Source organism: Aquarana catesbeiana, linkage group LG01, assembly GCF_042186555.1.
Source record: "Aquarana catesbeiana isolate 2022-GZ linkage group LG01, ASM4218655v1, whole genome shotgun sequence".
Lineage (NCBI taxonomy): Eukaryota > Metazoa > Chordata > Amphibia > Anura > Ranidae > Aquarana > Aquarana catesbeiana.
Genome location: NC_133324.1, coordinates 403,120,211 through 403,138,441, shown reverse-complemented (window position 1 = coordinate 403,138,441; position 18,231 = coordinate 403,120,211). Strand labels below are relative to the sequence as shown.

Genomic DNA, 18,231 nt, shown 5'->3' with positions numbered 1-18,231 from the left:
TTAAGCCCCGTTCACATCTTGTGATTTGGGATCATGGGTAGAATGTAATTGTGCCCAAGATCCCAAATCACAGCAGAACACGTGGCATGCTTTTGGGTGCCATTATTCTTGGCACCCCAAACTAAAAACGATTCTACCACAATCATCGCACGGCACGCTCGCTTAGCAGTCACAGCAAAACACGAGTTTTAAATATGCGCTAAGCTTGTTGCCCAAAAAGGAGCATAAAGCAAATGGGCTGCCCTAAGTGTGACATGCAAAATCACGTGCAAAACGCTTAGCCAAAATGGCAAGCAGTAGTGCTTATTCCCGCTACGTGAAACTGTGAACCGTGACAATTGCGGCGGAATCCCATCGCATTTGGGGAGCCATTGAAGGATAATCACACCCAAATGTGCGTTGCATATTTTGCAGTGATTGCCACGTGATTTGGAAACGCAAGCAGATTTGCAGTTATTCTGCCCAGGATTCCAAATCGCAAGGGGTAATGGGGCTACTGTAGCTATGTCACTGAGCTGTGTACTTTGTAACATTTCATGTACGGTATATATACCACACAATATAGAAATTCATCTTTTCAGTCAGTTTCTGAATCCCCTTTAGGAATACCAACATTCAATTATTTAACCCCCTACTCAAACCCTACTTTAAATGTCAGAGATGATGCATGCTTGTGTAATAATGTGTATATTTCTATCCACCATTGTAGACTGCTTGTACTGAAAGCACTCCATCAGCAGTACACAGAATAAAATTGTTTTAATGCATTAAACATTATGTATTTCTTTTTTCTAAGAATTGAGGTAGGTCACTATTTTTTCAGTGTTTTTTTTTTTAACTTTTGTTCAAATTCCTAGCATTTAAATTCCACTCTGAGTGTAATTTCATGTATTTACATTTACTAGGTTTCCTGTCAGCCTAATATATAGCTCTTATTCAGCCTTACACTTTTATGTTTTCCTTAGGCACAACAGTATTGATTTTAAATTCATCTTCTCTGGCTATGTTTGAATCTACGTGAGAGATTTATGCTGCATGTAATATACAGATGAAATAAGAATGCTGACTGCTTCTTGAAACAGTAAAGCAAGACCATGGAGGAAAGAAAAAATGGGTGTGCTCTTCTTGGCAACCAGTGATACCCTGGCTTTTACCTTCATACCTACTAGAATCAAACACCTCACAATCCCTTTCAACTCCTTTTGGGTTTTTAATCAAACCTGTCAGCCACCTGAAAACTTTAGATATATAACACTTCTACCTAGATACCATGAGATGCCTGCTATATCCTCTATTGGGCAGGCCACCCTTATTTTTTAAACTAGTTTCAATAAGTTAAAGGTACTTGACTTTTCTAACTTCAGGGCTAAGCCCCACCAATTGCCATTCCCTTTGCCTAATGAAAGTGCCATTACTGGCCATGGATGCATTTTTTGACAACTGGCCAGGTTTAGCCAAGAGGTCAGCATGGGTAAGTCCCTTAAGAGAGTATTCTGATTAACACTTAAGAGAGTTTTCTGATTAACATAGGTTAAAGGCATCTTATGATGCTTGCTTTTAGATAGAACATTTTCTTTAAAGTTTGAAATTGCAGATAGGTTCACTTTAAAGCACTTTAAAGTATTCCAGTATTTAAACTGCTTATCTTTCCAGCAAACCCTGCATCTGTGCTAACATCAGAAGGTCCATTACACTTACCATACCCTGATTTCTGTGCAACCTACTGCAGCCAGATTTTAGCGAGCTCCTTTCAGGTGGAACGTGTCTGTTTCCTAAAACTGTATAAATTACTTTCTAACTCCTTTATGTATTACTAGTTAGATTCAACTTTCTAAAGTAGTTTGAATCTGATTGGTGACTTACTGGTGATGCTTAGATGAAATAGGATTTTTATATGTTGGGATCCTGTAGTCAGTGTGCTCAGGGTACCTAGGCTTACACACAGGCAAGCTAAGAGGGATGCTCAACTCATTAAAGCAGAGCGCCACCCAAATGGGGAAGCTCCTCTTGTTTGCATCCTCGACTGCCACATTTGGCACTTTTTGGAGGTAGGGAGGAGCAGGTACCTGGTTTTGACAGGTACCCGCTCCCACTTCCGGTTAAGATTACCGCTGTGATTTACGAACATTTCCGGCCCCTACTTCTTCTAATGTAGAGGGGCAGAGTTGTAAATGGCTTTGTATGTTGTTGCTAGTATTTTAAATTTCATTTGCTGGGCAATTGGAAGCCAGTGAAGGAATTGGCAGAGAGGGGTGGTAAACACTAAGCAGTTGGTAAGGTAGATGAGTCTGGCAGCAGCATTTATGATAGACTGAAGAGGGGATAGCCTATGGAGATGTAGGCCTATGAGAAGGGAGTTGCAATAGTCAAGGCGAGAGATAACAAGGGAGTGAATGAGTGAGTAGCTTAGTGGTTTCATTAGTTAAAAAGTGGGGGGTTTTAGAGATGTTATACAGGTGTAGTCTACAAGCTTTTGACAGTGATTGGATTTGGGGTTGAAAGGACAGGTCAGAGTCTAGGATTACACCTTGTACCCTGGCACGAGGGGAAGGACTGATAGTTGTATTATTGATCTTGATGGAAAAGTCATGGTGAAGGGCATGTGTGGTGGGAATATTATCAGCTCAGTTTTAAAGAGATTTAGTTTAAGGAAGTGGTACAACATACGTGTTGAAATGTCAGTTAGTAGGTTAGCAATGCGAGAGGAGACTGAAGGGGTGAGGTGAGGAGTAGAGAGATAGATTTGTGTGTCATCAGCCTAGAGATGGCATTGGAATTGTATTTTAGGAGGGCAGTTTTATATAGGGGGAGGTCCTGCTGGTATTTGGTTTTTACACCACAGTCGTTCAAGAGCACGGTAATGTCACTTGAGATTTCTGGTGTTGTCAGTTTGCCAGGGTTGTAACGGTTGGCGCCTGATTTTGCGTGTAGTTAGAGGAGCAAGTGGGTCCAGTGAGGATGAGAGTGAACTGTTGTAGACAGAGGTGGCCAGGTTAGGACAGGAAAGGGGTGAGACTTTGTAAGTAGCAGAATAGAGAAGAGAAGGATTAAAGTGTCGAAGGTTTCTACAAGTAATCGTTTGCTGCTTGGAGGGATAGGTGGTTGAAGAAAAGGATACTGTAAAACTGATGAGGTTGTGGTCAGAGAGAGGAAAGGGGGTGTTGGTGAGGTTTCTAGGAGTGCATAGATGGGAAGATAGGGTGAGGGTATTACCATCTTATCAATGTGTGTTAATGTGTTAAGAGTTGTGTTTATTGTGTAATAGTGTACAGTATATACTGTATTATAGGGGTAGCCATATTTGCTTATTGTTATACAATTGTTCTGCCTTACTGCTGTTTTTGCCTACTCTTTAAAACAATGTAGTAACCAATCTACCCTTCCCTATAGTGGATAATATACAGATTTCTCCGTGCTAGTTCACACCAGATGCAGTTCCATGCGTTTTTTTTTGGGCACTAAGTTCTAGTTCACACCAGATGCAGTTCCGTGCACTTTTTTTCTGCACTAAAAATGCATGCAGTGTTTTCCATGTATTCCAATCGCTCTAGTTCACACCAGTACAGTCAGTTTCCGGTGCAGAAAAAAAGTAGTGCATGCTGCATTTTTTCTGCACAGAACTCTACTGGAACCTAGCAAATTGTATCAAAAACGCACTGGAACAGCATTGGAACTGCGTGTGGTGTGAACTGTAAGCAAAAATTGATCTGGAACGTGTGAGTGCATTTTTGTGGTGTGAACTGGCCCTTAAAATGCATGCACAGGGTTTTCCATGTATCCCAATGGCTCTAGTTCACACCAGTGCAGTCAGTTTCTGGTGCAGAAAATGACCGGAAACTGACTGGAACTGACTGCATTTGTGTGAACTAGAGCCATTGGAATACATGGAAAACACTGTGCATGCATTTTTAGTGCAGAAAAAAGCGCACGGAACTGCATCTGGTGTGAACTGGCCCACCATGTAATAAAATAATACATCTATGAAAGCTTTTAAAAATGTGAAGGTATCTCCAAAGTTCACTGTACATCAAGCCAAAAGTATTTTTTTTATTTTTGAGTAACGTGAGGAAAGGTTAAAGTCTCTGTCAGGTTTTTACAGTTTTTTGGTACTCTGTGTTCCATTCCCAACTATGGTACTACCAGCCTGGTATTTGCATGTTCTCCCTGTGCCTGCGTGGATTTCATCTGAGTACTCTGCTTTCTTCCCACACTCCAAAGACATCCTGGTAGGTTACTTGGCAACTCCTTTGTAAATTGGCCCTAATATGTGTGTGCATGAATGTGAGTTGGGGACCTTAGATTGTAATGTGCTTATGTGCATAACATATTTGCATTTTATAGCACACTTACCTCTTAAAGCATTTTTCTTCAGTGATGCTACATCTGCACTTTCCCTTGTCATTGCCGATGACATCTCTTCCAGTCTTATTTCGGGTTGGGAGGCCTCAGCCATTTTGATTGGCATGCTGAGATTGTACGTTGAGTTCTTCATGCTCAGCTTGGTGTACAACTAGAAGAAAACTGCTACAAGGCAAGTAGAAAATTAGCTTTTGTTGTAGATGCAGAAAAGACCTACAGAGTCTCTTTTGCAATAAAAGCCCACCTGCTCTCAGTTTTAAAACATGTGCCTTTTAGTTCTTATTCAAGGAAAACGCTGCAATAACCCAAAATGTGTGCTCATTAGAAATGCCCTATACTTTAAATTATGCAAATATTGAAATGCATGCACAGTTCTGGAGTGCAAACTCGATGTACATTGAGAATCCATCGGAAATCTTAGACTGTGTGGCTGATAATGCTTGCAGTGCTGCTTGTAAAATAGTTACACAATTACAGCCTTTTATCTGTAAAGACTGTTCACTTTGAATATACTCATGTTTTGTTTTTTGTCTGAGCATATTCTTGAGAGATGGAATCTTTTACATGGTAAATTGCAAAGACAGAAGAATCTGTTGCAGATTGCAGTATTTTATGTGTAGCTTGAGAAAACCACAAGAATACAATTCACTGTGCTAAATATAATGAATTTGTTTTGAAACATTAAAACCCAAACTGTCACTTTACTGCTTATACTGCTCCTACTAAATGAAATTAAAAAAAAAAAAACAGGTACACTGTGAAGTAAAAAAAACAAGAAAACTTGTGAATTATGTGCCCAAATATACCATTTTGTGTCTTGTGCTTATCTTTCTTTACTATATTCACAATTTTTCCCTTGGGACAAAATTTAATCTGTTCACAATCCAATTAATTGTTATTTACTGTATATTCTTATGCCACGTACACACGAGCGGACTTCTCGTCCGCCTGAACTCCGAAGGACTTTTCAACTGAGTTCCGATGGAGTTCCAACGAAACGGACTTGCCTACACATGATCACACGAAAGTCCGATCGTTTCGAACGTCATGACGTACGACCGGACTAGAATAAGGAAGTTTGTAGCCAATAGCTGCCCTTGCGTCCTTTTTTTGTCTGTCGGACTAGCATACAGACGAACGGATTTTTCGCTCGGACCCAAGTCCCTTGGAAAGATTTGAAACATGTTCTATTTCTAGGTCCGTCTGAATTTTCGACAGAAAAGGTCTGATGAAGGTCCGATGAAACCCACACACGATTGGAATGTCCAGCGGAATCGTTCCGTCTGACCTTTTCTGCCGGACAGTCCGCTCATGTGTACGCAGCATAAGTGATAGTGGTAAGAGTATTTTAATCATTTTTAAAAATTTGAAGACGTTTCTTGGTAAGTTTAAATTTCAAGCACTGCAAGTTAAAGAAAAGCTGCACTAAGGAAAATATGCAGGAATCCATTGAGAACCTCTTTTTGAATATGCTAGTATCCTGGCTATTACTCACTTTGCTACTTTAAGTTACTAACCGGGAACAAGCATACAGCAGGGTGGGTTGGAGTGAAGTCAAAACTCTGATCTGCTTGCTTGTTTCATGCTGTATGCTAAAGGGTAGGTACACTACTTTTCCATCTAAGAAGTAGCTTTACTACTTGCCCTGTTAAAAAGTCACTTTAGTACTTTCCCTGCTGTCCACTAAGGAGTGACTCCACTACTTTCCCTGCTGTACACTAAGGAGTATCTTCACTACTTTCCTTGCTGTACCCTAAGGAGTAGTTTCACTATTTCTCCTGCCTTATGCTAAGAAGAAACTTCACTACTTTCCCTGCTTTTCATTTAGAAGTAACTTCTACTATCCCTGCTGTACACTAAGGAGTAGTTTCACTATTTTCCCTGTCTTATGCTAAGGAGTAGTTTCACTACTTTCCCTGCCTTATGCTAAGGAAAAGCTTCACGACTTTCCCTGCCTTATGCTAAGGAGTATCTTGACTACTTTCCCTGCTTTACATTAAGGAGAATCTTCACACTACTTTCCCTGCTTCACATTAAGACATAGCTTTACTACTTACCCTGTTAAGAAGTAACTTTACTACTTTCCCTGCTGTGCACTAAGGAGTAGTTACACTACTTTTCACTGCCTTATGCTAAGGAGAAGCTTCACTACTTTCTCTGCTTTACATTAAAGCCTAGCTTTACTACTTTTTCTGCTTCATGCTATCTACAGTAATAAGGAGTAGCTTTACTACTTTCTCTGTTTTATAATTAGGAGTAGCTTCACTACTCTTCCCCCTATAGAGTAATTTCACTACTTTTCCCTGCTAAGGAACAGATTTACTAAAACTAGTCAAGTTCTTAACGGGGGGGTGGGGGATTATTATAATTATTTACCTAAATTACAGACTTACAAGTAAGGGTATACATTAAATAATAAAGCCTCCAAGAGCAAGAAGTACTTCTTTTTAAACTGGCACATACTACATTTTCCAGCTTTTAATTGACAATATGGTTGTACTATTTCAGGTTCAGCAAGTACAGACTGTTCAACAGGTGCAACACGTCTACCCAGCACAGGTACAATATGTCGAAGGAAGTGATGCTGTCTACACAAACGGAGCAATGTAAGTTTTCAGGTCTTCTTTTTAATTTGTTTGTAAAGTTTTTTTTTTTTTTTTTATTGTAATATTCACCTTTGAGTACCAGGCCATATCCAAAACACAGATGAAAGTCATTGAGAAAATATTACTACAGTACAGGAGCAACATTATGATGATCCATAGAATCTGCAGTGATCTTCTTATATAAACTTTTATGCATGAAGAAATTCTAAAATACTAAAACAAAACACTGCACATGTGTTAATAACAAAATAGTAAAATCAATTTAACAACACTGAACAGATCAAAGTAGATATAGAGAAAGTAAGCAAAAATGTATATAATCTATTTGCTTCTCAGTCTACAATGATTCCAATTACCTGTCTCAAACAAGCAGAGGTGTTGCTAATCTCCTATTGCTCTCTAGGGGCAGTTGACACTCATTTTGTTTCTTAAGTGTTCCTACTTAATTGGAAATGTACCTAAATCAAAGCACATTATTCAGAATTGAGCTGACAAAGGTACTGTATGCCGCTGGCATATTTGGGTGCTATGTCTGGAAGTAATGATAAGCATTATGAGAGGATGTTTTTCATTGTTCCATCATCTCTGTAGGAAGTAGTGGGTTACATTTGACCACCATTTTCCAGTGTATAGATATGAACCTATTTTCCATTAACTTCCTGTCCTTGAGTATAGGTAAGTCTGCTGGCAGTTTTTTTTTTTTTTTTTTTACAATCCTGACTGGTTTATCCATACTTAAAGTATAACTAAAGACAAACTTTTTTTTTAGTTTTGGATAGAGTGGAGAGGGGTACCCGCGAACGCTCGTGACAGAGCGAGAACCGGGATCTGTGTGTGTAAACACACAAATCCCGGTTCTGTCAGGGGAGAGGAGACAGATCGTGTGTTCCTATTAAGTAGGAACAACAATTATTATTATTATTATTAAACAGGATTTATATAGCTCCAACAGTTTGCGCAGCGATTTACAACATGAGGGCAGACAGTACATTTACAATACAAATCAATACAGGAGGAATCAGAGGGCTCCTCTCTCCTCTCTCTCCAATCTCTCTCCTCCTCTAGTCAGCCACATTCCTCCCACAGTTAGAACACACATAGGGAACACAGTTAACTTCTTGATTGCCCCCTAGTGTTAACCCCTTCCCTGCTAGGGACATTTGTACAGTAATCAGTGGCTATTTAAAGCACCGATCGCTGTATAAATGTCGGTTGTCCCAAAAAAGTGTCCAATCTGTCCACCGCAATGTCTCAGTCCCAATAAAAATCACAGATCGCCGCCATTACTAGTAAAAAAAAAAAAATAATAATAATAAAAATACCATAAATCTGTCCCCTATTTTGTAGACGCTATAACGTTTGCGCAATTGCTTTTTGCAATTTTTTTAACCAAAAATATGTAGAAGAATATTAATATCGGCCTAAACTGATGAAGAAATTTGTTTTTTTTATTTATTTTTTTGGATATTTACTATAGCAAAAAGTACAAAATATTGTGTTTTTTTTTTTTTATCAAAATTGTTACTCTTTTTTGTTTATAGTGCAAAAAATAAAAACCGCAGCGGTGATCAAATACCACCAAAAGAAAGCTCTATTTGTGGGGAAAAAAGGACATACATTTTGTTTGGGTTCAGCCTCGCACAACAGAGCAGTTGTCAGTTAAAGTGACGCAGTGCCGTATCGCAAAAAATGGCCTTGTCTTCAAGGGGGAAAATCTTCCAGGGGTGAAGTGGTTAAAAGAGAAGTATGGAGTTATACTTACCTAGGTGGGTGCAGCATCGAACCGTTGCTGCATCTGTCCCCCGCCGCCTCTTCACTGAGAACCCAGCCACCAAAAAACGCAGATGATTCGGTTCTCTCACCTCCCCGCTCATTGCAGCGCTGAGCTGTGGAGGGGTGGGGAGTGGCTGTCTCAGCGGCTCGCTGAGAGGCTGAGACTGCCATCAGTCCAGGCAGCTCGCGGATCCAGACTTCCTAAATCGGGGTGATGCGGTGCCTGGACTGATTCCAGTGACGTCAGCAGAGAGTGGACTGAAGACCGCTCTCCGTTGAAAACGGGTCACAGGAGTGCAAAACGAATTGGACTCCTCTGACCCATAGGAGAAGTCCAGTCAAACAAGCGCAGGCTGAACTTCTCCTTTAAGCCAGAAATGCAGAGTCAGCCATGGATGAGGACCTGCTAAACATGCACGTTGCCTGGAAGTGATGCTAACACGCTGACTTTGAGTGGCTGACTCAGAACAAGTGTATAGATCATGAAAGGCATAAAAAGGTCTTTTTTTTTTACATACTTGTGCCTGGTCAGGGACTCCAATTATTTGCACGAAAGGGTTTTTATGAAACAATGGCAGATTCTAATTACAGGTTTCCCTTATTAGTTTCAGTTGTGGCCATTTAATATTTTGTGACCAAAAGTCCTTTTCTATAGTTTGCATTCTATTATATCAGAATCGATTTTTAGTATGAGTAACTATGAACCTAATGTGAATCGCAACGCATTCCTGTTCAATTCACATGCATTTCAGTGTGGTGCGATAAGCACATTAATTTTGAATTGGGTTCAAATCACACCTCATCGCACTAAAGACATGCATGCAGCATTTTTGGAACCACATTGAAGCCGGATCGCATGGTCATTTTGTACCATGCGATCTGGTGCTGGGAAATGCACTGCATTTGGGATGTCATTAAGATTCCACTAACACCCACTGCAGATTGCAAAGGCAGTGCGATTTGCATGTGAGGATTACGGAGTTTCCCGCTCTGCATTAGTATAAACCTAGCCTAAAGCTGGCTGCAGAAAAATCTAATGAAATAGTACAATACTTTTTGAATGAAATTGTTAAGGTTTTTGTATTTAATGAGCAATGCAATGCAATCAGATTTAGAAGATTAGATTAATGTGATCATCAAGAGCTACCAGATAAACTAAAGGATGTTTTTTTTTTAAAAATTACATAGCAATTTGCATAGTGAAGTATAGAAAATTTGATTCATACTTGTAGTGGCAACTTTGTCTTTTTCTCAAGCCTACACCTCTATGCCTTGTAATAGAAGAAGTTATCTAGCTTGGGTTAAAATGTAAAATACCCAAATTTGGTATTTTGCATTTTAACTCAACTCAGAAACATTCTTCCAGCACAGGAAATGGCATAATAACAGTATTTTCCTACCAATGGCAAAGAACAAATGTACAGGCACTTTCACTGGGTGAATTGCTGTGCATATTTTTCTTTATAAATACACCCTACAAGTTTTGTACTTTCAGTAAAGTTTCAATGCAGACAAAACTGCTCTCAGTACTGAGTGGTTGATGAAAAGCTGGTTATGTATACTTACCCAATACTGCTCAATAGCCTTAACCATTACAATCATTAGATGTTATTGCGTGCTCTAGATAGATTCTCAATATTAGAGACGCAAAAATAAAGTGTGAAGTTCAGACTGATTTTATCATTCACCTCAGGTCCAAAACCATCATAAAATCTAGGGGGGGGTTGTTGATACTGGGTGAATGAGTGATAGAGAAGAACACGAGTGTTCTGTTAGATCATAAATGTAATAACATTATGCAAAGCCAACCTGCAGCCTTTAGAGCAAGCTAGATACCTTCTTCTATTACAAGGCATAGAGGTGTAGGCTTGAGAAATAGACAATGTTGCCACTACATCATACATTAGTAAGAACTCATCTTGAAATTACAGTTCATTTTTGGGCATCAGATCACCTAAAATATGTGGTAGAACTGAAAGGTGTGCAGAAAAGGGCAACCAAATTCATAAGTGTCAACACGATTCTCAGAAATGAGAAAAGATGATCTGCACTGCATCTAGTCAACCTTAGTAAGTTTATGAGGGGATAGTATCACATTGTGTAGGTACATAGATGTTCCGAATAGCACACTCAGTGGACTGGTACTCACTTTAGAGATTAAGCATTTAGAATGCCAGTCCACAATTTACTTCATTCTATCTTGATGTCTGTTTTCATTTTTATTTCTTTTTTATTTTCATTTTTATTATACTTATATTTGTTTTTTACTGTTTTTCTAATTTCTTTATACATTTCACTTGGAAACATGTTCCTATATCGATACTAACCTACACCCTCTGGTCATTATATTTACAGTGGGGACGTAAAGTATTCAGACCCCCTTAAATTTTTCACTCTTTGTTATATTGCAGCCATTTGCTCAAATCATTTAGATTCATTTTTTTCCTCATTAATGTACACACAGCACCCCATATTGACAGAAAAACACAGAATTGTTGACATTTTTGCAGATTTATTAAAAAAAAAAAAAAACAACTGAAATATCACATGGTCCTAAGTATTCAGACCCTTTGCTGTGACACTCATATATTTAACTCAGGTGTTGTCCATTTCTTCTGATCATCCTTGAGATGGTTCTACACCTTCATTTGAGTCCAGATGTGTTTGATTATACTGATTGGACTTGATTAGGAAAGCCACACACCTGTCTATATAAGACCTTACAGCTCACAGTGCATGTCAGAGAAAATGAGAATCATGAGGTCAAAGGAACTGTTGAAGAGCTCAGAGACAGAATTGTGGCAAGGCACAGATCTGGCCAAGGTTACAAAAAATTTCTGCTGCACTTAAGGTTCCTAAGAGCACAGTGGCCTCCATAATCCTTAAATGGAAGAGGTTTGGGATGACCAGAACCCTTCCTAGAGCTGGCCGTCCGGCCAAACTGAGCTATAGAGGGAGAAGAGCCTTGGTGAGAGAGGTAAAGAAGAACCCAAAGATCACTGTGACTAAGCTCCAGAGATGCAGTCGGGAGATGGGAGAAAGTTGTAGAAAGTCAACCATCACTGCAGCCCTCCACCAGTCGGGGCTTTATGGCAGAGTGGCCCGACGGAAGCCTCTCCTCAGTGCAAGACACATGAAAGCCCGCATGGAGTTTGCTAAAAAACACCTGAAGGACTCCAAGATGGTGAGAAATAAGATTCTCTGGTCTGATGAGACCAAGATAGAACTTTTTGGCCTTAATTCTAAGCTGTATGTGTGGAGAAAACTAGGCACTGCTCATCACCTGTCCAATACAGTCCCAACAGTGAAGCATGGTGGTGGCAGCATCATGCTTTGGGGGTGTTTTTCAGCTGCAGGGACAGGACGACTGGTTGAAATCGAGGGAAAGATGAATGCAGCCAAGTACAGGGATATCCTGGATGAAAACCTTGTCCAGAGTGCTCAGGAACTCAGACTGGGCCGAAGGTTTACCTTCCAACAAGACAATGACCCTAAGCACATAGCTAAAATAACAAAGGAGTGGCTTCACAACAACTCAGTGACTGTTCTTGAATGGCCTAGCCAGAGCCCTGACTTAAACCCAATTGAGCATCTCTGGAGAGACCTAAAAATGGCTGTCCACCAACGTTTACCATCCAACCTGACAGAACTGGAGAGGATCTGCAAGGAGGAATGGCAGAGGATCCCCAAATCCAGGTGTGAAGAACTTGTTTCATCTTTCCCAAAAAGACTCATGTCTATATTAGATCAAAAGGGTGCTTCTACTAAATACCGAGCAAAGGGTCTGAATACTTAGGACCATGTGATATTTCAGTTTTTCTTTTTTGACAAATCTGCAAAAATGACAAAAATTCTGTGTTTTTCTGTCAATATGGGGTGCTGTGTGTACATTAATGAGGAAAAAAATGAACTTAAATGATTTTAGCAAATGGCTGCAACATAACACGGAGTGAAAATTTTAAGGGGGTCTGAATACTTTCCGTCCCCACTGTATATATCCTTTCCATATAGCTCTCATAGGACTTATTTTATTTTATGGGATTTGAGTTTTTAAGAACTTTTTTCTGCATACAATTATGTAAATTATGTTTTTAGCTGCCACCTTTCCATTCTTACATATGCATACTGTTCTATATATTTGTTCTTGTGTACCCTTTTGTTTGTCAAACAGCCATGAAGAGGGGGGGGGGGGGGGGTCTGTGTTCCCCCCAAAAGCATTGGGTTGATTTTATTCATTTTGTTGCTACCCTGAATAAAACGCCTTTTCAAACTCACATCTCCTGGATACTGGACGCTCGTTTTTATTATCTTTCCAAGATTTGTTCTCAAGTACATGAAATAATAATGACTACTAATTGTAGGACAAAGCATGGAGTTATCAGATTGCCTTGGGGGATCGAGAAAGGATTTTTTTTTTTATGTGGGTTTTTTTTTTGTCTTCCTTAGAAATCCACAATGAGTTTAGGAATTTATCTTTTTTGGAAGCAATACCGTTTTTAACCTAACTATGTAACTGTATGACCATTTAACCTCAGGAAGGCAGCAGATTGATAAACTATGGAGACATTTTTCATCTGTCTCCTGCAAGAAAGGTGCAGGGTCTACTCTTTCTAAGACAGCCCATACAAAATTTAAATGTTTTATTTTTTTTGTGAAGTTGACTTTTAAGAAACAAGATAAACTCTTTCTCTGGGGTTTTTGATTTTTACTTTTACAATCACCCTACTACTTAGCATAACTAAGTAGTAGGGTGATTCTCCTTTTCATTTACCTGCAAATAATATTTTGATCTAAGTAAAAATAAAACATTATTATTATTATATCTTATTATTTAAGGTACTTATATAGTGCCGTCAATTTACGCAGCACTATACATTGTACATTCACATCAGTCCCTACCCTCAAGGAGCCTACAATCTAAGGTCCCTAACTCACATTCATTTACTAGGGCCAATTGAGACAGCTGCCAATTAACCTACCAGCATGTCTTTGGAGTGTGGGAGGAAACCCGGAGTACCTCGAGGAAACCCACGTAGACACAGGGAGAACATGCAAACTCCAGGCAGGTAGTGTCGTGGTTGGGATTCGAACCACATTATGGGGAGTGTTGGCTTTTTCAACAGTTACCCTTAGACATTCTGGAAATAAGGACAATGGTTGCATAATATAGTGATTTCTTGTTCAAGAGAGAAAAAACTTTTCTGTAAAAAAGTAGAGTATTAATAGTAATGTCTAGAGTTTAAGGATACATTGGTGCTGAGACTGAGCATTAGGTAACCTGATATGTTCAATTATGGGAATTCTTAGAGCAGGTGACTTCCATTCTGGCTCTGTGTGGCTTGTATATGCATGACAAAACATGACTTTGTTAAATCTGGCTTTTGGGTGGCAGATGTTCAGCTAATTTAGTAATGTTCCAAGAACCAGTCGGATACATCATGCACATGAATCATGTACAGCTGCACACACAGCTCTTTATGTGTTTGTACATAGCTGCCATGAATATAAAGGTTGTACTTACACGCTCTAGCTACAGGTTGCAAAACTTAGAGATGACCTATTCCTCATCACCATCCAGTAGAGAATAAAGACTTGTCAATGGCTTTGTATTCACATGCTTTTTCTATCACATTGCAGAGCAGATCTCATAACTGTGCTTGAGGTCATGAAAATTAACAGGGGATGTCATTTATAATGTAATAATGAAACCGAGAGCAACTTATTTATGGTTTTCAATTATCATTCACAAGAGGAGTTAATTATGGTTCAGGGACTTCCATTTTTCTCTTGCTTGCAGAATAAAGCTTTCTTATTTAATAATGTACAAGCCAGTGGCCAGTGTTAAATTGTATTGAATATGATACAACTTATTTGGATAATTGAGTACATTCAGATACAAAGAGGATGTTGTGAATATGCTGCGAAGCTACCTGCTTGAATTGTGATCTACACAGCCATTCATTTGGAGAATGTTTAGGTTATTTTTGTGTAAAGACCTGAATTATTTTTTCTTGATCATGAAGCCTTCCAATTCTCTACCCCACTGGTCCAAGTCAAACCCATGCTCAATTAATTCCTAGGAGATTTTTTGTATTTTAGAATGCAACAATTAAATAGCACCAAAGAATGTGAATTGAATTGACATAAAAGCTATCAACATAATGGGGTTTATTTACTAAAGCTGGAGAGTGCAAAATCAGTCTCATTCTGCAGATAAACCAATCAGCTTCTGACCTCAGCTTGTTCAATTAGGTTTGGCAATAAAACCTGGAAGCTGATTGGTTTCCCTGCAGAAGTGAGACTGATTTTGCACTCTCCAGCTTTAGAAAATAAACCCCTGTATATTATTAATACATCACTAAGTTCAATGTAATGATTTCTGTTTGTTCTTTTTTTTCTTTTCCTCAAGCCGGACAACAACATACCCTTACACAGAAACTCAGATGTACAGTCAGAACACAGGGGGAAGTTACTTTGACACACAGGGTGGATCTGCGCAAGTGACCACCGTGGTCTCATCTCACAACATGGTGGGCACTGGAGCAATTCAGATGGGGGTCTCTGGAGGACAAATCATTAGCAGCTCTGGTGGAACTTACCTAATTGGAAACTCCATGGAAAACTCAGGCCATTCTGTCAGTCACACAACCCGCGCCTCTCCAGCAACAGTAAGTGCATTGTTAAGTGTAATTTACAGAAGATACAGGTGTGAACAGACCATTGACCTTCTCCCTAGCAACTGCTAGCGACAGAAAAGATGTAGCTGTTTTCTGTGTATTTCTTTCTGATAACTAACTAGCACATATCATTTTTCCCTCGTAATTTTAACAAAGTGCTTGTCACCGTGGAGCTACTTGTCACTGGCTGAACCATGTTTCTCCATATACTGAAAAAACACATACTAGGAAATGTTACAAATAGATTATATTTATCTGTGCTGTTCACGTTTTTTCCAATTTACTGTTCCTGTTGTGTTCTGCTTTAATGAGACTTTTATATTGTCTGTAGCCTTGATATCTTAGCTCATGGGAGTGTTCATAACTAATTGCAAAATCTTTTTATGGCAAGATACTGATTATGGTGAAAGGAAAGTCTGCAACTTTCACTTGTATAAAAATTGTATTAGAGAAACAATGAAAATGATGAGAAAAGGAAAATAAGTTTATTTCCATGGCCACTGTAATAATACTGATTTCTCTTGAGTAAGGTCATCCAAGTGCTACATGTTTATACAGTAGGTAGCAATTTGAGAAATGTAAATATCATTAGTAAAAGTTGAGTAGTGGAGGAGTTCTTAAATAATCAATAATAACCCACTGAATTAAAAGATTAAGCATGCTTTAAAATCTGTGTCATCTGTTAAGGATTGTTCATGGAAATGAAATCTCGTTCACTGTGCACTTGTCAAAAAAAGTCAGAAAAAAAGCAGAGATCAATGGTAATCATTACCATAATGAGGTGGGACAACCATGTAGGGCACAGCAACAGATTCACTTTAAAACTGCCCCCCACAGCTGCTTAAAGTTGGTTCCTTTAACTTCTTTACGTCTCCATGCACCCAGGGTACTTCTAGCTATTGATTGGCATGGTACTCAACATGTCAGCTCTAAAGCCTAGCAACATGACCCAATGCAACATGTGGGGGTGGCAAGAGATAGCGACCTTAGCCCCCCCAAGCTCCAAGTCACAATTTGAAGTTTGCACAGGTCTTTTTTTTCTCACTTTCTACAGGGGAGCTAAGGGAATGCACACAATATAGCCAAATGTTTGTAGATACCTGCCCATCACATCTTCCATATGGCCAAATGTGAGTACTGGTACTATTCATGTTACAGCACAGCAAGATGTGCACTCTCAACGTTGTGGCAACACTTTGTAGCAATTTTTTTTCTAGCATTAGTGTGCCTCATTGTACAAAGCCAGGTCCCTAAAGACATGCATTGATGAGTTTGGTGTGGGGAACTCAAATTGCCTGACCAAAAAACTTCACCTTGACCATTTTAAAAACCTTTTGAGATAAATTGGAACATTGATTGCAAGCCAGGTGTTCTTGTCCAAGATCAGTATCTGACCTCACAAATGTTCTTTTGGCTAAATGGGCACAAATCCCCACAGACCTACTCAAAATTGTAGTGGAAGCATTTCCTAGAAGAATGGAGGCTTTTATAGATGCAAAGGAGAGGGAAGGGCAACTCCATAATTCCCACAGTTTTAGAATTGGATGTCCAACAAGCTCATATAGTTGTAATAGTCATGCGTCCTCATACTACTTTTGGAAATATAGTGGACATTTCTGCAATTGCACAAACCAGCATTAAAGTGAACCTGATGTTTCTGCCATGCATAGTCAAATGCTATGTTCACTTTAAAGTGTCTAGCAGATCCTTCTCATTCTTTACTGAAATATAAAATACATCTGCTTATGTACAAAGAGCTACATCATTTTGGTTGTGGTAGGATAAAAGGCTCCTTAAAGCTGTATTAAACCCAAAGCCAAAAAGTCACTAATTGCAGCACATCTGTTTTCACCTAGTGATTTGGCTAGTACACACTCCCTGTATTAGGCTGGGTTCACACTAGTGCGACAAATGCTTCGACATTGGGAGCTCATGTCGCATGACGTGTGAAAAGCAATGTTTCCCTATGGGAGCCGTCCTAACTGGTCCGACACAAGTCGGTCCGACTTTGAAAATGCTCCCTGTACTACTTTGGTCCGACTTTGATCTTACTTCAGCCCATTGACTATCATTGAAGTCAGATCAAAGTCGGATCACCGTCTCGCATGATCTGACTTTGGCATGCGACTTTTGCTCAGATGATCTTGAGGGGGAACTCCAGGCCAAATTTTAAATAAAAAACCGGCATGGGTTCCTGCTCCAAGAGCAAGTATACCAGGCCCTTGGTCTGGTATGGATCTTAAGGGGAACCTCTTACACCGAAAAAACGGCGTGGGGGTCCCCCCCCCAAATCCATACTTATCCGAGCACGCAGCCCGGCCGGTCAGGAAAAGGGGTGGGGACGAGGGAGCACCCCCCCTCCTAAACTGTACCAGGCCGCATGCCCTCAACATGGGGGGTGGGTGCTTTGGTGCAGGGGGGCGCCCTGCGCCCCCCACCCCAAAGCACCTTGTCCCCATGTTGATAAGGACAAGGGCCTCTTCCCGGCAACCCTGGCCGTTGGTTGTCGGGGTCTGCGGGTGGGGGGCTTATCGGAATCTGGGAGCCCCCTTTAATAAGGGGGCCCCCAGATCTCGGCCCCCCACCTTATGTGAATGAGTATGGGGTACATCGTACCCCTACCCATTCACCTAGGAAAAAAAAGTGTCAATAAAAAAACACATGGCAGGTTTTTAAAGTAATTTATTAGGCAGCTCCGGGGGTCTTCTTCCAACTTTGGGGGTCTTTTCCTTCTTCTCCGTGGTCTCTTCTTTCTTCTCCACGCTCTCCGGTTCTTCTCCCGCTCTCCCGTATCTTCTGCCGGGCTCCTCCGCTAT

The 18,231-nt window shown here is 39.9% G+C and overlaps 1 protein-coding gene across 2 annotated transcripts in view; it reads left to right on the top strand.

The window, feature by feature from the left end:
• Positions 1–18,231, top strand: part of RFX3 (regulatory factor X3) — a 485,917-nt gene that overhangs the window by 318,369 nt on the left and 149,317 nt on the right. For both annotated transcript variants that reach the window (XM_073634946.1, XM_073634940.1), the window contains 2 exons: positions 6,868–6,965; positions 15,148–15,406. In XM_073634946.1, the coding sequence (XP_073491047.1) occupies positions 6,868–6,965; positions 15,148–15,406 (357 nt within the window). The remainder of the gene's footprint in view (positions 1–6,867; positions 6,966–15,147; positions 15,407–18,231) is intronic.